We start from the raw sequence: 20,290 nt of genomic DNA on the forward strand, positions 1-20,290 counted from the left end.
TAATGAAAGTCGCTTATGGCAAATGTCATCGAAACTGTTTCGAGCTTTCCATCGTTCATCAGACCCTAGCTCCCGAACCACCCAATCGCTTCCCGGGGCCCGGGCTTTAACCTTATCTGCACTGTGTGTTTCAGCGTCATGGCGGAACGGTCTGGGCTTCAACGCGCTGATCCACGCGCACCGCCCGGACCTGATCGACTACAAGTCGCTGCAGCCGGCCAACCACGTGGCCAACCTCAACAACGCCTTCGAGGTGGCGCAGAAGGACCTGGGCATCCACCGGCTGCTCGATGCCGAGGGTGAGTGGCTGAACTACCCACGGGAGGGGAGGGGACCTGGGCATCCACCGACTGCTCGACGCCGAGGGTAAGTGACTGAACTACCCACGGGAGGGAAGAGAGGGAGAGGGAGAGGGCTTGGGCATCCACCGGCTGCTCGATGCAGAGGGTGAGTGGCTGAACTGTCAGAGGGAGGGGGGAGAGGACCTGGGCATTCACCGGCTGCTCGACGCCGAGGGTGAGTGGCTGAACTACCCATGGGAGGGGAGAGGGAGCAGGAACAGGGTGAACACTGGTGAGTTTCATGTGTCGGAAGCGGATAGGTGGAGTTCGATCGGAAAGGCGAATAGACTGAATGGTATAGCGTGTGCCCGATTGGCATATTCGGGAACAGGAACAAGGCTCAGGTGTGGATGCGGCTTTTGCACGGCTTTGTAGAACGATGGTACGACAATAGTGGCGTTTGTTGTTACATTCGCGTGACTATTACGACATTTCCTGGTCACGGACTGAGCGCGCTGCTCGGAACTGGCGCGGAACCACGGCCGTGAGCTGCTGCCCGAGTCGTTATCAGATTACCAGGGCATCGGCGGTGATTCACTCAGCCAGCTCGTTGGCTGGTGTGCCTTTACTAATGTGTAGGCATGGAACTAGCGTGTATGTCAGTGTGCGGATTTCCAATGGGCTCGAAACCACGCCATTTACCATTGTGTGCTGTCTGTTTGAACCTGACTCACGCCTGTCCGTGTGATTATTATAGCTGTTAGTACATCATCATTAGGCTGTCCCGCTGTCGTGCCCCTCAGCACATATTCATGGCCAAACAATGGGGCGTATGGTTCGAGCCTGAACTGCGGCACCCGCTCATGACTACCTGCTGCTCCTGTGTAAAACCTGGCTGGCCCGGGCTGCAGAGTCGGTGGCAGCTTTCACTAACTGTGCGGTCCCAGAGTCCCCTGCGTGGGTAGCGGATAATCAGAACCCTAACCTGCACCGTGCAGAAGTTTTTCGCGTGGAACTGCAAAGTTTTCAGCGCGTAGTGGTTACTGGGATGGATGCGTTCACCTCACGAACACGCTGTCGTATTGTGATGTCTGCGAAAACATACGACTCGTGATGTTCGATAAGGACTGCGGATGCCGATGGTTTGTAATGGGCTCTAGAAAACGGCTTCATTCAGCTACTTGGTAATCTGGTTCGTGTGCCTGTCAGCTTTGTTTTGTAATGCCGACAATGAATCAAACGTCATATGCTCATAGTTGCGGTTACGATTAACTCGGAGTGCTCATCAGTGAGCCCACAAGCCATTGATCGAATTGATCATTGTGGTAAGTTTTCACTGCATTCTTGTCGAATCCCGAGCCCATTGTGTTTGCGCACCACAGCTGCTCAGCGTAGGCTGACGTGTGTACGAGCACGCCTGCTCACTGACCCGCCCTACCACAAGTGTGTTGCTCATTGAGCCGGTAGTACACCTTTTTGCACTCAAAATAGGCATCGTTTCATTCAATTTCGGCGAATTGCATTCAATTTTAGCGATCTCTCATTTGCTTCGAATAGAGAGATCGCTAAAATTGAATGCAATTCGCCGAAATTGAATGAAAAGATGCCTATTTTGAGTGCAAAAAGGTGTAATATGTGGAGAATCAGTCCCCAGCTGACATCCTCATTCCTCACAGCTGCCGATGGCCCGGTGATCACCTGGTCCGCGCTCCCCGCCTCTCTCCCGCTTCCCTCTCCTCTCCGCCTCTCTCCGCAGATAGCTCCTGACGCCTGCGGCGTGTACACTTTGATGACCCGCCGCCTGACGAGTCGCCTGCGTCCACAGATATCGACGTCAACAAGCCAGACGAGAAGTCGGTGATGACCTACGTGGCTTCCTACTACCACACGTTCGCCAAGATGAAGTCGGAAATCAAGGGCGGCAAGAGGATCGCTAATGTGAGTCCTCGGCGTTATGAGCGGCTGGTCTGGATATGATCACACCGCGGGCTAGAGTCATAGGATGAGTCATCTGATGAGTCATCTGAAGGCCGAACGCAGCGTGTGGCGGGGTGTACAACGCCAGTGGCGGTGACACATGGCGTAATCCAAGGGAGTACTTTGGGACCGATCTTGTTTTTACTATTTACCAACGATTTACCTTCTTTTATTCGCCACGGACAGCTCATCATGTATGCCGACGACGCGCAGTTTATCGATGCGGATGCTCCGGCCAACGTGGGTGACCTCCGTACTAGAGTAGAGAACACGCTCAAAATTGTTTTGAATTGGTTTACTCAAAATCGTTTAAAAATTAATCCCTCAAAAACAGATCTCTTGGTCGTGAAGTCTAAGCGAATTCACTTAGATATCAACGAAACATTTAAAATTCATTTTGGGGAACAGCTCATCAGTCCTTCTCCTTCTGTGAAGGTTCTTGGCATAACTTTGGACTCTTATCTCAATTGGGACCTCCAGATATCTGCCGTCATCAGGCGCTGTTATGGTATGTTGGTGGGACTTGCAAAGCTGAGCCACCGACTACCACACGAGACCAAAAAAGTTATCATTGAAGGGCTTGTTTATCCCCACATCACTTACTGTCTGACCGTTTGGGGCGGCTGCACCAAAACCCAAAAGTATAGGATCCAGAAAGTTCTAAATTTTGGTGCCAGGATCATCAACGGACTAAAGAGGTCTCAGCATATTACTCCCGCTTTAAAAGAACTGGGATGGCTCAAAATTGATGAGCTGATTACTAAATGTGACTTGGCGGCACTCTGTCGGATTCTGAGGTCACCTGAGTCGCCTGAGCATCTCCGCACAATGATTGTGTCCCGTTCAAATGTATCAGAAAGGACCACGCGGGGATCGGAGAGTATGCTGCTGCAAATGCCACGCGTGCGCACAGAACTCGCTCGCCGTGCATTTATGTGCCGGGCTACCACCGCCTGGAACCGCCTGCCAGCCGAGCTCAGGAGGAGTCGTTTATTGTGTCACCCACGGAGGTGAATCGCAAGACATGGGGAGTAGATGTGCTCAGTTTTATCGCATTTTAGCAATTTATAGTGATTTTTAAACCATCATTTTTTCGTGTTTTATGAACATGCCCACTGTGTTTAACTAATGTACTGACTCTGAAATCGGAAGAGCCACGATGTGGAGATTTTTATGAATACAATACATACATACATACATACATCTCTTCCCTCAGTGAATTACGCCACTCTTTAGCTGTGTATGTCAATTAGAACGGTCAGTTGCTACTAATGATTACACATTCCGTCGGCCTGAGAGGCTGCATTCAACGGACTGGGTCGTTATCAGGCGGAGCAGGCTGGTAGCCGATAGCTGTTATCGGCAGTATAAGCGGTCATGTCGGCCATATCAACGTCACGTGTGCCCTCCCGGGCCCCGCCTCTCATCAGCCGCTGGCATGTCACCCCGTCCCAGCTATCTCGGACCACTCGGTACCGTTCAAATAGTTTGGCTTGGTATGGCCGCTCTGGGTAGTGAGGCGGGAGGGGTAGGGTATTAGTAGCGTCTTTTTGATATCAGAGCTGGTTAAGTCATTTTTTTAGCTGGGGCTATAAATGCTATCGTATTTCCTGTGAACGGATGTATGTTCAAGGAGTTATCGAGCTGCCTTGAGCCTGGCCATTCTTGCTATCGGCTTTTGAAGTTATTAAGATGCTGTTGATTTAGGCTTAGTGTGTTTTCATATTGAACACCATGTATTAATACGATCTGGCAATTGATACTTCTTGGAACGGAAATGCTTGGCCGATTTCTTTGAACCGAAAATCTGAAGAGATGTAGGATAGGACGCGGTTTCATCTCGATACTTAACTTTCAATAGTCACGCAAACACTATGTAAGTGTCACGAGTGCCCTCCTCGTTCCCCAGAAATAGAGCTACTTTACTCATTCTGAAGTGCCTTGTTTCTACATAAGGCAATCAACAAGCTGATAAATTTAAACTTTAATGTATGTTAGTGAATGAACAAAAATACATAAGCTTAAATAAAAAATGACCACTCGTGGAGCCGACGAGCTCAGGTTTTAGCCGATGAAACGATGCCCCTGTTTGCCTGAGGCTCTGAACCGCGCCATACCCTGCCGTCACGTGTGCCCTTGTGTGCCGCTGTGCCCTCCCTAACGTTCGCCCATGTGTGCCGCTGTGCCCTCCCTGACGTCTGCCCGTCTATGCCGCTGTACCATGCCCTAACGTCTGCCCGTCTATGCCGCTGTGCCCTGACCTAACGTCTGCCCGTCTGTGCCGCTGTGCCCTCTCTAACGTCTGCCCGTGTGTGCCGCTGTGCCCTCTCTAACGTCTGCCCGTGTGTGCCGCTGTACCATGCCCTAACGTCTGCCCGTGTGTGCCGCTGTGCCCTCCCTCACGTCTGCCCTTCTGTACCGCTGTGCCCTCCCTAACGTCCGCCCGTCTGTGCCTTCCCTGACGCCTGCCCGTCTATGCCGCTGTGCCCTGCCCTCACGTCTGCGCGTGTGTGCCGCTGTGCCCTGCCCTAACGTCTGCCCGTCTATGCCGCTGTGCCCTCCCTGACGTCTGCCCGCTGTACCCTGCCCTCACGTCTGCCCGTCTGTGCCGCTATGCCCTCCCTAACGTCTGCCCGTCTGTGCCCTCCCTGACGTCCGCCCGCCTGTTCCTTCCGCAGCTGGTGGGCCAAATGATGGAGGTGGACCGCTCCCAGGAGCGCTACAACGTGCTCACCACCTCGCTGCTCGAGTGGATCCTGATGAAGGTCTCCGTGCTCGAGGACCGAGACTTCCCCAACTCGCTCGAGGGAATCCAGAAGGAGCTGCTCAAGTTCAAGAGCTACCGCACAGAGGAGAAGCCGCCCAAGTAAGCAGATGACAGTGGCTGTTTTTGTGTCTGGGGTAATTCCCTTTCGAAACCCCGCGCTCGGCTCAGAGAGACAGTTAGAAGTGTAAATGACTTATAAGTGTAAATGACCTCCTGCCTGCGGTTGGACAACGGTGGGCCTGATTTCAGGGCTATATCTGAAACAATTGTCTGCTTTGTAGATAGTGTCTGACTTTGAAGGGGTGTATGTACTTCGCCCATCTATGAGCGCTGACAGCTTTATTGTGTCTGAGATTATGTTATCTGGTGCGAACTTCAAGCCAGATGCCTGAAGCATTGTATCACGCATCCTGTGATCGCAGGGTATCAAATGCTACATACTTTGACAATCATTATTTTCACGAGGACAATGCTATGCTGTTCCATCTCCTGAATAAATGTTCCAACCCGAACCCTGTACGCTCCCCTTGCGCTGATTTGATGAGTCCCAACCTGCGGTAGAAGTTCCAGCCAGGACCTGACCAATCCTGCTCTTCCTCTCCCCGCAGGTTCCGCGAGCGGAGCGAGATCGAGGCGCTGTACTTTGACATCAACACCAAGCTGAAGGCGCTCAACAAGCCGGCGTTCTCGCCGCCCGAGGGGAAGCTGCTGCACGACATCGAGCGTACGTGGACCCAGCTGGAGAAGGCCGAACACTCGAGGGAGGTGGCCCTGAGGGCGGAGCTGCAGCGCCAGGAGCGGCTCGAACAGCTCGCCTACAAGTTCGAACGGAAGGTGAGTGATGGTGGGGAGAGAGTGGAGGGAGGAGAGATGAGGGAAGAGCTAGAGAGGCGATGGAGGAGAGGAGATGGAAGAGGTAGGAAAGCGAAGATAAGTGAATAAAAATCTAGAGGTGGATGATCGGAGTGAGTAGATTGGCGGGGTTATCTGCTTGTTATAGCTGTGAACAACGACATTGTCAGTATATTAAGCACATGACTGTCAAGCTTAATAACGCTATCAATGCTGAATCTGATCTGTCAATGGGTGACGAGTGGTGGTGAGTCAGGTGAACAAATTAAGGGCACCTTCATTCTTGAATGAACCAGACAAGTGCCAGATAACCTCCTGAAAGTCAAGAGCCCTGTCAGCACTTGTGTGCTGTGTTGAAGCGTGTCCCTGGTAATGGTAGAGTCCGATTTACGCTCTACCTCTCGACTGTGGTTAGGTATGTAAACCTTAGCGAGGTGAACTTCTACATAATCTGACGAATATCCAATAATGGCTATGAAAGGCGTAATTACTTTGCTCATGATTCTAAGATCAGTCCAGCTGACTTGACTATCGTCACCGACCCTATAAATAAATAAACTGCGCGTTGGGTACCTACCCGAATGATCCCGTGACTTAACTTGTGAACTGTCCCTATGATGTCCTAACCTGACCTGTGACCTCTCCGCAGGGTGTGCTGACCTAACCTGTACCCTCTCCCCAGGGCGTGCTGCGCGAGGGATACCTGAAGGAGATGATTCAGGTGCTGTCCGACCCGCGCTACGGCAGCAACCTCACCCAGGTGGAGGCGACCGTGAAGAAACATGAGGCCATCAGCGCCGACATCCTGGCTAGGGTGGGTGACTGACGGACTGCCCGGATTCGGTCTGGGTCCGAGTCCGCTCGGTCAGGGTTTGAGTGTGGTCCGGGTCCGGGTCGGACGGGTCACCACCACCCAGGTATTGCGTCAACTTGCACCATGAGCTGTGCTGTTATTGTCGGTTTTGATAATGGTTCAGTACGGATTAGATGATAGTGTTCTCAAGCGGTGGTCAGAAGTCAGAACACTTTGTTCCAGTAACTTTATTTATTTATTGGTCCGACATTGATTTATGACTGAATTTTCCATTCAGCGTTAGTTACAGGAAGCCATAAACGAGAACTATTATTGTCCATTGTGCATTGTTCAGTGTTTGACCTCTGTGGGCCTCTATTGATTCGATTGATAAACTGTGTTGTGCCGTGAATTCTAATGAATTGTGACTCGTCGAATTCCAGTGTCCCGATAATCACGTAGTTCCATTGCCTTTACACTGATGTCGTGAGTCATTAGTGATATTAGCGGTGTTTTTTGTGGTAATCCATGGCTCGTACTGATAGTCATCTCGAAGAAGATATGTATTTGGGTTCAACGCGATGTTGTAATTCGAAGTGACGTAGCTTGCTTACAGCGTGCAGCTGCCGGGCTATCTCTCGTGTTGATTTGTCTTACTCAATTATCGTGCTGAGTGTCGTAGCCTCACATTTCTGCCGAAACTCATTGAGACTCAGCTCGGTCTGACAGACCTGTAAATTCTTTTCTGAATTCTGGTCTCTCTGATCGTGTGACCTAACCTATGCCACTGTGACCTGACCTCTGTTCTGTATGACCAAACGTCTGTAGTGACCTGACCTTTGACGGTGTGTGACCTCGCCTCTGCCGCCGTGACCTGACCCCTGACCCTCCCCCTGACACAGCGGGAGCGGTTCGCCGACCTGGTCAGTATGGCCGACGAGCTGGAGCGGGAGAACTACCACGGCGCGGCGCGGGTGCGCGCCAGAGAGCAGGAGGTCACCGAGAGGTGGCAGCACCTGCTGTCGCTGCTCGACCGGCACAAACAGACGCTGGCCAACTTCTCCAGCCTGATGACCATGCTGCGCGAGATCGACACCGTGCTGGCCGCCATCAAGGAGATGGAGGTACGGTAGCGGTGGACGGCGGACGGCTTCACAGAGAGGGCAGAGCTTTCCGATATGCTGGAGATCTGTGCCGTTATGGCATTTTCATATTGAAAATTGAAATTCAACGAAGTTTGGCCGTGAGCCTAGCATGTTGATAAGCATTCAAATCTCGAGTTCATCATTGGGAATGTTAAACTCAAACTTCGGAAGCATGCTATTTAGACATTGCTCGGCTGTCCTAATGTGTGCGATTTGCTTGCGCGACTCGAGCCCCTCTTACTCTGTAACTCCCCCCTCTGCCGCCGTCAGGGCCAGGTGACGTCTGAGGCGGGCGCGTCCCACCTACTGGCCGCCGAGGACCTCATCCAGAAGCACAGTCTGATGGAGTCTCAGATCAGCAGCGTGGGTGAGACGATCCAGCGGCTCAACAAGCAGGCCAACCAGTTCATCGCGGCCGGACACCGTGAGACGCCGGCACTACAGAAGCGGCTGCAGACCCTCAACGACGAGTACAAACAGTACGTGACCGGGGGAACGGGGCTGGGGCTGGGCAAAGTGTGACGCGGAGAGGGTGGAAGCAGGTGGCTGCTCGGGGAGGGAGATGCGATGGATGCTGTGAGTTATGTTTCACTTCAGGGAGTGTTGTCCACTTGTGCTGCTGATGTTTAGTATTTGACCTCCGATTAACGTGCATGTTTTGATCTTTTACGTCCAGACTGAATAAAAAGTTATCGACTCAGGGAGTATGGTAGGTAGCCCTGAACATTCTTAGTAAGTTAAGGAATATATCGATTCATGAGTCGCCAACCTCGTAGACTCGTAGCAGAGTGTGAGCATTCGGTAGCCCTACGAGTAATGCAGTGTGCCGAGATGTCGCCATTCTGCTAACCCTCCCCCCTCCCTCCGCGTCTAGCCTGGTGGACGAGTCGGGCCGGCGCAGCGACCGTCTGGACGAGTGGCGCTCCTACCTGCAGTTCGTCCAGGACTGTGAGGACGAGGAGGCCTGGCTGGTCGAGAAGCAGCGCATCTGCACAGCCGGCATCACCGCCAAAGACCTGCGCGCCGTGCTGGCAATGCAGCAGAAACACAAGGTAGGGGAGGCTGCCGGGGGGGGGGGGGGCGCTTGGGCACACACCAACGGACACGAGGTATATGGGAGGTGGTGACATGGGGTAGATTATGTAGTGCATGTGGGGAATATTTACCGGGTTGTGAGTGATGATCATTTTGGAGGATGAACACTGAATGAGAGGCTAATTTGTCTGCCATGTGATCATTTGCCTGGCACAATATGAGTGCAGCTACATGAGTAGCATTTATGAGTAGCATGGGATTTTCACAACTCTCGATGGAAAAGGATACATACCAGTAAAACGCCTTTTGGGCGAAGAACGAGCGAGCGAGATAGTGAGCCCTGCACGTGCGGAAGGGCGAGAGGGTACTTCCAACGGGCTTGCGCAAAGCACCCTTCTAACCGGTCGCTAGCGGTGTACCAAATTTGAACGCAATCGGCCCAGCCGTTCCTGAGATCTGGAAGCGGCATTCTGCACGTGCGCACGTGCGAACGGGGTCCAAACTGACTTCTGCACGGCACCCTACTAACTGGTCCCCAACCGTGTACCAAATTTGAGCGCAATCGGCCCAGCCGTTCTCGAGATCTGAAAACGCCCCCTGCACGTGCGCACGTGCAGTAGCACCCTAACCGCAACACATGGGAATGCATTGCCTGGTGAGTGCCTACCTGTGTGCCAAGTTTCAGCGAAATCGCCCCAGTAATTACCGAGTTATTAAAATGGGAACAAATTTGACACCTCTTATTGTTGTATTTTGCACGTGCACTGGGGGTCACTCACATAGATCAAGAGTATCCGACCTTTGGTAGAAGGGATGCGGCTACCCTATAAAAATTACCGCAAGTCAATCGCCCAAGCGGCTGCTGAGATATGAGCCTCTCAAAATAACTACTTTTGCAAAACAGTTTGAACACCCTTGACTTTTCACGTGGCACGTGCCACGACGGTCACTGAGATGTATCAAAAGTAGTCAATTACGGGGTAGAAGGGATGGGGCTACCCAGCAAAAAAGACCGCAGGCCAATCGGTCCAGCGGTTGCTGAGATATAAGCCTCTCAAAAGCGTTACAGGCCGGGCCGGGCCGGGCCGGGCCGCTCATACTGAGATTTTTCCGTTATATTGAAAAGACTCACTTCGCTCGCTGCGCTCGCTCGCTCGTAATAAATGCACATTGCACAGCATGTTTGATTGCAGTTCGCACGGCTGTAGAAGCATGGGATGAACACAATGGACGGACAGGTTTGGCTGGATTGTTGATCTGACATGCCTGCATGCTGTGTGCACTCTCACTGTCTGATAGTCGCTCACTGTCCTATGCCGCACCGGGGGCCTTGGCCCCGACACCCGTGTGTTTCACCACTGCATGCCGTGTCGAGTAGCGAGCCCGCCGGCACGCAGGCAGTAGTCGCCGCCGGTCGGCCGGCCGGCCGGTGTAACCGCATGTGCGGCCGGTCTGATCTAACTAACCCTCTCCGGTACCCACCGTAGGACGCCGCCAGCAACCACAATCCATACAAGGTGAGCAGGCGGCGGCCCTCGAGCTGCCAGTGGTCCGCCGCCGCTTCTCCGCCCCCCCCCCCCCGGCCCACGGGCAGGCCGGGTGGCGGGCTCGTGTTGTTGCACGCTTGCCTTTCTGGTGGTGGTAGGGCACAGCTCTTTGGTTCTACTATCATCCCGTGAAGGAGGTGGTCCTGTTTTCAACAGTTCGCCTCCACATCCCGCAGCGCTACATGCTCTTCTCGCTAGTCGTCTCCGTGACTAAACTGCCAGGTCTGGCGAGCGCCGATCGACGCCGGCGCCGATAACAGAAGTGTGGTATGTCTTGAGGGACCGGCCAGTTACGTCCATCTTCTGAGAGCTCAACTGAACTATCTGCTCTTGTACATACTGCCAGCCGATATTTGTTCTATTTCTTAGCTGTATATTATTTGCTAGCCTGTATGTTATGTGTACGTGCAGCAGCTGTATATAATAGCTTACTATCAAGGTGCTCTTTTTCAGCTTAGCTGATCTATGTTATTTCTTTTAAAGGCTCGCCTACGGTAGCTAGTTCAAAGCTTGGAAGCTACTATAATCTCATGTCTGCGCCTCGTATTTCTTTGCTGTGATTTGTCATTTGAACAATTTTTGTGTCCATTGAACATTTGAGTCGTCTGGTCATTTTTTAGTCATTTGCTTTGGGAAAACCAGTGGTTACCGCTTTTGCCCAAAAGAAGAAGAAAAAAAACATTAGTCTCACAACACGATGTCTGGCGATTTATAACTGGCGTTCCATGATTTACTTTTCCACTTGTTGTGAGACATTGCATTTGTTTTATACAAACGACTTGTTGATCTACGCAGTGATTTGCTAACCATGCACAGTACTCACTTTCTGTTCACTATTGATGTCGAATACCGCTCCACGCGCTGACGTCCCTGTGTCCCCCCGCCAGGCGCTGGAGGACGAGCTGCGGGTGCGGCGGCCCAAGACGGAGAAGATCGCGCGCGCCGGCGAGGAGCTCGAAAAGGCCGACCACCCGCAAAAGGCCGAGATCCGCTCCAGGTGGGTGCAACGCGGTGCGGGGTGGCAGGACTGCCCTTTTCAGATAGTTGTGCTCTCGGTAGCTAGTGGAATACCCATCAAGTGACTGCCGACTTTTCCAAGCCACATGCTCGATTAGTGTTTCGTGGACACAAACTAACTTTTCAATGACTAATAGTAAATTTTGGCACTTCATCCGGGTCATCCCAGACTGTCCGGCCGGCGCGGCGGGTTGGCCGGCATTAGTCCCCCAGAGCTGCCCCACACTGACCGTGTTTGTATTCGCCCCTGATCAGGATCGATGGCCTGAAGCAGAAGTTTGCCGAGCTGGAGGAGCTGGCTGCTCAGCGGCGGCGACAGCTGGCCGAGGCGGCCGAGGCCTACCAGGTAATTATCGCAAGGTAGTACAGCTGTAATGTTTGGGAGGGAGTGCGGAAGCAATGAGATCATTGTTTGCTCCTGGAGGCTTCTCGGATTTATGCGACGTTTCATTGTCAAGGTTCATAACCTGGCTGGCCCGCTCATCGCTCCATGATTCGCCGTCTATCAACAAGCATCATCAACAGTCAGCATTGCCGGTGTGGTATCCTCGATCTCCGCCCATGACGACCAGTACCACCATTGTCGGCCCGCCGTTACCCGTTTACCGTCACCCCCTGAACCTCACCGTCGCCTCTCGAATTCCGCCCGTAACCTCCCCGCCCGCCCCGCCGCCAGTTCTACTCGGATGCCAACGAGGCCGAGTCGTGGCTGAAGGAGAAGCGTCCGCTGGTGTCTTCCACCGACTGTGGCACCGACGAGCCGGGCGCAGCCTCGCTGCTCGCCCGCCACAAGGACACCGTGGGCGAGATCAACGCCTATCAGGACGACATCACCGCGCTGGCCGCGCAGGCCGACAAACTGCAAAAGGCCGGCATCACATCACTCAGCGTGAGTGAAAGGTTGGGGTCGGAGAAAGAGGGAGGGGATGCGTGGTGGTGTTCAAAGATGTAATGTTTGTGTGATTTGATGCCGTTTTCTCGATGGCAATTTAGAGTGTTTGTGACCGGTGACTGAGAAAATTTTCGCATTATTATGGTAATGAAATTGACACTTAATTCATGGACTGTGTGGACTGGTATAACAATGTTTATGGCTCTGTCGTTCGCCGCGCCCACCTAGAGTCGTGTCAGTACTGGCTCGCCCTCCCCCTCTCGCTCCCGTGTCCTGACCTCTCCGTCCACCCTCCACAGCTGTCTGTGTTCTGACCGCTCCGCCCTGCCTCCCTAGCTGTCTGGCGCTCCGGAGGTGGCCGAGGTGGAGGAGTGGACCCAGGAGACGCGCCTCGTGCCCTCCTTAGCTGTCTGTGTGCTGACTGCTGACCGCTCCGCCTGCCCTCCTCAGCTGTCTGGCGCGCCGGAGGTGGCCGAGGTGGAGGAGTGGACCCAGGAGACGCGCCTCGTACCCAAGGAGGTATGGGAGGATGAGCCCGTCGAGCGCACAGAGTACCGAATCGTCACCGAGGAGCGACAGATCCCGCAGGTCAAGGCGCTCTACCCCTTCCAGGGACAGGACATGCAGGTCGTCAAGGGCGAGGTGAGTGGCTTTCGGGGCTACGTTGTGACTGACATATGACTGTTTGTTGCTAGCTTGTGTCACTACCTATTTAAATATTGACGTCACTAGTGAACGGCACCATGCAAATACCAAATTGATACATGATCGAGAAGTTAAAATGTGTTAATTTTGGCGAGGACATGTATGGGCACGAACAAATTAATGGAACCGAAGGAATGGCTGGATAGCAATTTTTTCTCACGCAATGTCTTTGCTACCTATAGCAGAACCACCACTGTTCCGCATTTCACGGCTCAGGTTTGACTCTCCTCGCTCGCCTCCACAGGTGATGTTCCTGCTGAATCAGACCAACGACGACTGGTGGAACGTGCGGAAGGCCAGCGGTCAGGACGGCTTCGTGCCCGCCAACTACGTCAAGGAAATTGAGCCCAAGCTCGTCACCATGAAGGTCAAAAAGCCAGAGGTGGTGCGAGACGTCAAGAAGGTTAAAAAGACCAAGATGGTGCGGCAGACGGTACCCGTGAAACGGACCCGCCCGGCCGGTGAGTGGGAGATTTCACCAATAGATATATTACTTTTGGTGATGTCAAGGCCGTGCTTTGAGGGTGAACTGCCTCACTGAGGGCTCACTTAAGTAGTGTGCGTGCTGACCTTGGACCTTTGTAATAGTTAAGTGGCGTCCATTTTGTCCGACATTGTGGATAGTTTCTTTAGTTAGTACCGTTTTCAGTCTTTGTTCAGCCGCCTGACTAGCCAACGAGCCCTGACTGACACCCCGTTCCACCTTACAGAGCCGAAGGAGGACCAGCTGATCTCGAAGCGCGTCGAGTCGATCCAGTCTGCGTACGCCGAGCTGGGCCAGCTGGCCGACCGGCGGCGCACCCTCCTGCAGGACGCCATCCGGCTCTTCCAGTTCAACAGGGAGTGCAACGACTTCGAGCTCTGGATGCGAGAGAAGGAGAAGTTCCTCAAAACAGAGGACCCCACGCAGACGGTCGAGGCCGCCAAGCACGCCTTCGAGGTATGATACAATGGGAGCCACCTGCGGAAATATGCTTCCATTGTGTGTCATTGATTTACTCAAATTCACGTATTTTGTTATTATTTGTGTCTTGCGCGGCAGCTCCCCAATAGGGTTGGTAAGACTGTTTCCGTTGAGATTGAAGGAGCTCTGCCTTTCATAATGTGACTTCGCTTCCCCTGGGCCCAATCTTATAAACGCCGTGAAATGGATATGGCAGCACTCTAAGGCTGGATATATAGTACGCAATCTTATAAAACTCTGTAAAATCGAAAACACGGCACGCTCCCTACAGCATTGGTAGCCGCCGGTTTTGAGGATGCCCTAGCATGCTTTTAACCGTGAGCAGCTGTGCACATCTCAACACACCGACAATCATCAGCTGTTTGCGGTTTCAGCGGCGTCCATTTCACGCCAGAATTTGTGGCGTACTTTGACGAGCTTCTCAGACAGTTTAATTCATTTAAGATAAATTCAATGTTTTTATGATATAAGTATGCAATATTTTACGTTATGATATTTTTAAGATTAAAACATCCTCCACATATTAACTCATGGTTTATTATAATGATGCCTATTATACAGACAACGATCAATTTCAAAATATGTATTTTCAGGAACTAAATGCACACTAAAACACATAAAAACGAGTGTTCATCGTTATATGGATTTATTTTTCAAATTAAAAGGGGATTTTTAAGAGGATTTTAGCACCAGTAACCATCATAGATTTTCGGCAGCCACTGCAGTATAGAATCGGTATGGGTCTTTAGCCTATTCTCACGTCTCACGTATGACACAAATAACGGGCACTTCATGGCTTCTGATTAGATATCTAAATTAATGATGATATACCTTAGTTTGTCAAAAAATTGTTAATTCCTACTCACTATTCGTATCTCCTCACTTTCTGTCTGGCACAGTTACGGATCAACGTGTTGTTTCTCTTCCTGCATCTCGATCTGACTTCTGAGCCGAGTATTTTTCTTGATATGCTTTGATATGTAGACTGGGTTCTTCAATCTTTTGAGGAATTGCTTTTTAGCTTTAGGTTAGGTAACAGGTACCTATGCTTGAATAAGAAGGAAAATAAGCTGTAACTTGACCTAATTCAGTTCATGTACGTAGTCTTCGAATTTTAGTAGTTTATCTTCAAGAATGAAAATGTCAAGAGCTTATGACAAGAAGGAAAATAAGCTATATCTTGAATTGATCCAGTTATTGCACCTACGTATCCTGATGCTCAAATTGTAGGAGCTTCATTGTCAACGGCATTACTTAAATTACTGAAACAGTAGCCGAGCTATAATTAAATGACAATTTAAATAATTCTTTAACAAATTTATTGCAATGCCTTAACAGCAAATAAATGCAAATGATAAGTAGAAGAAACACTTTATTCACTCGAATTTCTGAGCGCGAGAATGCCCTCGCTGAAATTTATTTGGTCGGCAATCCACTTTTCAGGAGAATTCTTCAAGCATGTTTGTGTTTTCCATAGTTTGCTATCACGTTTTCCATAAATAACTTATTCATTACACATATGTGTTTCTCTAAAAGAAATAAATGCCCCATAAAAATTAAAACACATAACTTTTGCTGTTCGCAAACAGTACGCATAATTTCCAATAGCGACGGCGACAAGACATTGACCAATCACGTTGCGTGTTTCCTGCTGGCGTTGATTTGTACTGTGGGCAAAATGGCGTGAATAGAATTACCATACGATTCTCTTTATAAGATTGCGTGAATAGGGTGCCGTAAATAGAGTGGGGTGGAATGATAGTACGCCATTTGGTAGCACAACCTTTATAAGATTGGGCCCTGGTGTGTTCTGACACCGTTGCGTTTTGTTTGCAGAAATTCCTCACGGATATGGTTGCTGCCTCCAAGCGTATTGACACTATCGACGAAATGGTGTCCGACTTCGTGAAGGAAAAGAATACACAGATTGACAAGGTATGTAATGGCGGCGTCTTTTACTTTTTATGCGGCTGATGCTGATTTGCGTTGCTGACTAGGCCTGCTGTGTAATATTGGTGACGTGCAAAATATATAGAAATATCATATCACAGAAATTTCGGAGTCGCCTGACGTTCTACGTTCTGTGCTGCAGGTGAAGCAGCGCCAGCGTCAGATCCACCAGCTGTGGGACCACCTGAACCGGCTCAAACAGCAGAAGGAGCGCAGTCTCGAGGGAGCGTCCAGGTACGATATACCCCACGCTATGTACGGCTGAGGTCAACAACCTCTCACAAAGATGTTGATAAATACCTAAAAGGCCTGCAAAAATTATCTGAGCTGTATGGTACAAGACAATTTCGTAAAAATGACATCGACTTGTCGCTCATTTACGGCGTACTGCGTTCAATTGGTTGCAAGCCTGGCTTAGAAATGTGTCGTTTCACCGAGCTTTCACCCCCCCCCCCCGTCCGTGCAGTGTGGAGCTGTTTGGCCGCACCTGTGAGGAGGCCTCCGACTGGATGAATGAGAAGATGGACAAGATGGAGAACGAGTACCTGGGCGCCGACCTGAAGACGATCCAGGCCCTCCAGCGGCGCCACGATAACCTGGAGCGAGAGCTGGCACCCATCGAGGAGAAGGTCAAACGAGTGGCCGCACTCGGAAACTCGTGAGTAGGGATTAGGGAATGGGAATACTGAACAGGGTAGATGAAGGGATCCTGATCGTGGCGTCTGAGTATGATTCCAGACTTCTTCAGATGTCTTTCAGTTATACTCACTGTGTATCGATGCGACGGTATTTCCAATGCGGCAAGCCCGTGATGTAGGCGTCCTTTGCTCCAAGTGTAATGCCTACTCGGCTTGTTTTACGTTTCCAGATGTACGCAAAGCATTGTTTTGTTTCGGAAATATTTGCTGCCTTTTTTCAATACGTGTGCGATGCCATTGCGCTGTTCTGCCGTCCCAACTAACTGCCACCCTGCTGACGCTCTCAGAGTGAAGGCGTCCTACCCGCACGAGCTGGCGAACGTCACCTCGCGCCAGAAGGAGGTGAACTCGCTGTGGGACAAGGTGCGGGAGAAGGCGCTGCAGCGGCGCGCCCGACTCGAGGACGCCGTCGGCACGCAGATCTTCATCAACCAGGCGCAGAATCTGGTTAGTGGCAATGCACGGGCGGGGATGGTAGTAATATGCACAGAGGTAGTTGTGTAACATATTTTAAGATATGTTTGAGTAATCAAATAAGATATGGCACCCTAAGTCTTTTAATTAAGATCGATGTCATCAATAATGATATTCTTTGTGAATGATCACTACCGCGCTAATTTCCGCAATCATTCTCAGATCACATCGATTGCTCATCATCGTTATCAGTTTTATGGGCATTACGTCCTGACCCCGTCTGTTCTGCCGTCCCCAGCTGGCCTGGGTGGACGAGGTGAAGGCCAACCTGAACGCCACCGCCGCCGCCTCGGACGTGCACACTGCCGAGACGCTGCTCAAGACGCACCAGGACCTCGGCGACGACATCCGCGCCCACCAGGACGAGTCAGTGACACCACGGGAACCGCACGGGCGCTCAGTGACTGGGGAACGTTGGGAGGAATTTTCTAATAGCAATTTTACGTGTGCCGAGAAGTTGCAAATAGCTGAGAGTGGCGAAACTTCAAGCAGTCAACACCATGAATTGTGTGTTTTATATGTAAAGGATGAATGACAAGCATTAAGTAAATTCATGTCTCTGTAACGCTCAAATTGACACTATGACACTCTGACGCTTCATGTTATCGATCCTCGCCGGGCTCCGCGGTCTGTCGCGCCCCACTCACCGTTCTGACGTGTTTCTCCCGCTCTCCCCCAGGTTCGCCGAGCTAACGGAGCTCGGTAACAAGCTGCTGAAGAAGAGCGGCGGCGAGTCAAAGCCTGTGCGCGAGCTATCCCAGCGTCTGTCTGAGGAGCAGCGAGCCGTCCACCGCGGCTGGCAGGAGAAGGACGCCTGGCTGCACCAGCTGCGCGACCTGCAGCTGTTCAACCGCGAGGCCGATCAGATGGACGCCATCACCGGCGGACACCAAAAGTTCATCGAGCTCACCGACCTCGGCGTGAGTGACGACGGGAGGGATATAGATTGACCGGATGTCGTTAGGTGGTTTAGGGTGGAGGTTTCCAGGCTTGCCGTCAGTCCTCAAAGAAACACGTTTTAGATTTTGAGGGAGTTACAACGTTTTAATGAGTCGCACTCATTTGTCCATAGGAAAAACGCCTGTCTATCCAGAGCATCACCCATCAGTGAATTTAGGCCGAGGGTTACGAGGCTGGGCCCGGTCGAGTTGTTTGAGTGCCTATGCAAAATGTGCCCGAACTGTGAACTAACCCGCGCTACCACCATCTTCTCACAGGACTCTTTGGACGCCGTGGAGCGTCTGATCAAGCGCCACGAGGACTTTGAGAACACGCTGGCCGCTCAGGACGAGCGTCTGAAGGCGTTCAGCGACACCGCCGACCGGCTGGTGGCCGCCAAACACTACGACGCCGAAAAGTCAGTACCGAGCTCACCGGAATCAGAGCTTGAAGTGTTTTGAACATTCTTAAGTTGTAAGGTTAACCAAATCGCCATAAATGCAAGAATATGACGTTTGATTTAGATCTAGGTTAATAAGCATCCGTGGATTTCTGGTTGCATCCCTGGGCTCGTGGATTTATGGTTGGAACTTACAAATGACGTTACCATACGTTGATTCTATGTGGGCGGTAATTATCTGACCCACTCGCCCGGACCACTCTGGCCTGATCGTTCTGACGTCTCTCTGACCTCCCTCCTCCCGCTCCTCTGCGCAGCATCTCTGCCCGTCGGGACCAGGTGCTGGCGCGCCGGCAGGAGACCCGCGAGCGGGCGGCCGAGCGACACCAGCAGCTGCTGGCCGCACAGGCCTACTACGAGTTCCGCGCAGACTGCGACGAGCTGCGAGACTGGATGGCAGACAAGTCGCGCTCGGCCGCTGACGACAACTACCGCGACCTCAGCAACCTCGAGCGGAAGCTGCAGCGACACGAGGCGTTCGAGCGAGAGCTGAGGGCCAACGAGGGACGACTCAGGAAACTCAACAAGGTGGGTAGCGCGGTCAAAGTGAATAGGATCATAAGGTAGCTGACTGAATACCTACTTCGGCCACTGTGTTTCTGCTGTATTACGTTGATCATGGCTCATTTGGTACCCCACAATTTTAATTGTGAACATTGTTGATATCCCAATACCCGAGTTTTGACCTTGTCCCCTGTCTCGCTCGTCCCTTGCAGGTGGGCCAGGAGCTGGCGTCTCGCGGCCACTACCAGACGCCGGCCATCGAGGCCACTCTCTCGGAGCTGAACGCCGCCTGGGAGGAGCTGTGCCGCCTGACGGCCGAGCGCGGCGCCAACCTGCGACAGGCGGCCGCGCTGCACGACCACAACCGCACGCTGGACGGCGCGCGCGCCAAACTGGACGAGCTGGGCCGCGCGCTGCAGTCCAAGGACCTCGGCAACGACCTGCGCAGCTGCAAACAGCAGCTCAAAAAACACCAGGTACGGGTGGAGCTGTGTGCGGCGACAGCCGATAGAGCGTTGAATAGAACCTGGTGAATTTATTGACGCTAAGAAAATACGTCTTGCGCTTTGAAAGTCATGTACATGTGTATTTGCGATTCTATTTTCACCACCACTGTTGACGTTATGCAATTCATAAATCGTGCTATAAATTCATGCCGTCTTAGGGAACGTTCCTCTTGTAGTGACACGTTTCGCTGCTGTCTCAGGCCCTGGAGGTGGAGGTGGGCATGTTCGAAGACAAAGTGAACGAGCTGGTGAACGCCGGTCAGGAGATGGCACAGGAGGGCCACTTTGACGCCGAGAACATCCTGGCCCAGTGTAACGCCGTCCAGGCCAGGTCAGTGACGGGGTCTAGGCGCTTACAAATTCTCCAGAGCTCATGGATATCTGACAATACTCATGGAATATGTGAATCATGGACGTCACTGGTCGTTTGACCTCCGTTGCCCCTACTCTCCCTTTTCCAATCGTCCGTCCTTATCTGACGGTCCTACCTTCCCGCCTCAGGTTCGGTGAGCTGAAGGACCCGATGGCCGAGCGGCGGCGCGCGCTGGAGGAGGCACTGCGCTACCACGAGTTCGTGGCCGGTCTGGACGCCGAGCTACAGTGGATCGCTGAGCACCAGCCGGCCGCCAACTCCGAGAGTAAGTGCATTGGTGGGGACTCAGTGTCTGTCCCACATGTCCTACAGTGTTGGCTGCTTAGTGTGAGGGATGACCGATCAAACGATCGTCTCTGAGCTGCGTCAGCTGCTCTGCTGTTAGCTGTTTTTTCTTCAACTCTGGCTCAT

The 20,290-nt window shown here is 52.0% G+C and overlaps 1 protein-coding gene across 9 annotated transcripts in view; it reads left to right on the forward strand.

Moving 5' to 3' along the window:
* Positions 1 to 20,290, forward strand: part of LOC122389129 (spectrin beta chain, non-erythrocytic 2-like) — a 106,969-nt gene that overhangs the window by 58,388 nt on the left and 28,291 nt on the right. For 5 of the 9 annotated variants that reach the window (XM_043380846.1, XM_043380878.1, XM_043380869.1 and 2 more), the window contains exons 6-31: positions 135 to 299; positions 2,107 to 2,219; positions 4,937 to 5,124; positions 5,634 to 5,859; positions 6,560 to 6,691; positions 7,573 to 7,794; positions 8,086 to 8,294; positions 8,690 to 8,867; positions 10,338 to 10,367; positions 11,285 to 11,394; positions 11,670 to 11,760; positions 12,091 to 12,303; positions 12,757 to 12,948; positions 13,256 to 13,472; positions 13,722 to 13,951; positions 15,812 to 15,910; positions 16,068 to 16,159; positions 16,392 to 16,583; positions 16,911 to 17,070; positions 17,336 to 17,463; positions 17,777 to 18,017; positions 18,315 to 18,454; positions 18,754 to 19,024; positions 19,213 to 19,476; positions 19,707 to 19,837; positions 20,008 to 20,144. In XM_043380846.1, the coding sequence (XP_043236781.1) occupies positions 135 to 299; positions 2,107 to 2,219; positions 4,937 to 5,124; positions 5,634 to 5,859; positions 6,560 to 6,691; positions 7,573 to 7,794; positions 8,086 to 8,294; positions 8,690 to 8,867; positions 10,338 to 10,367; positions 11,285 to 11,394; positions 11,670 to 11,760; positions 12,091 to 12,303; positions 12,757 to 12,948; positions 13,256 to 13,472; positions 13,722 to 13,951; positions 15,812 to 15,910; positions 16,068 to 16,159; positions 16,392 to 16,583; positions 16,911 to 17,070; positions 17,336 to 17,463; positions 17,777 to 18,017; positions 18,315 to 18,454; positions 18,754 to 19,024; positions 19,213 to 19,476; positions 19,707 to 19,837; positions 20,008 to 20,144 (4,371 nt within the window). Of the gene's footprint in view, positions 1 to 134; positions 300 to 337; positions 367 to 490; positions 517 to 2,106; positions 2,220 to 4,936; positions 5,125 to 5,633; positions 5,860 to 6,559; positions 6,692 to 7,572; positions 7,795 to 8,085; positions 8,295 to 8,689; positions 8,868 to 10,337; positions 10,368 to 11,284; positions 11,395 to 11,669; positions 11,761 to 12,090; positions 12,304 to 12,756; positions 12,949 to 13,255; positions 13,473 to 13,721; positions 13,952 to 15,811; positions 15,911 to 16,067; positions 16,160 to 16,391; positions 16,584 to 16,910; positions 17,071 to 17,335; positions 17,464 to 17,776; positions 18,018 to 18,314; positions 18,455 to 18,753; positions 19,025 to 19,212; positions 19,477 to 19,706; positions 19,838 to 20,007; positions 20,145 to 20,290 lie in introns of those variants that run through there. The other 4 variants (XM_043380853.1, XM_043380912.1, XM_043380902.1 and 1 more) reach the window with 3 other exon arrangements.

The sequence above is a fragment of the Amphibalanus amphitrite genome, unplaced genomic scaffold (genome assembly GCF_019059575.1).
Source record: "Amphibalanus amphitrite isolate SeventyFive unplaced genomic scaffold, NRLGWU_Aamphi_draft 000019F_arrow, whole genome shotgun sequence".
NCBI classification, from domain to species: Eukaryota; Metazoa; Arthropoda; class Thecostraca; order Balanomorpha; family Balanidae; genus Amphibalanus; species Amphibalanus amphitrite.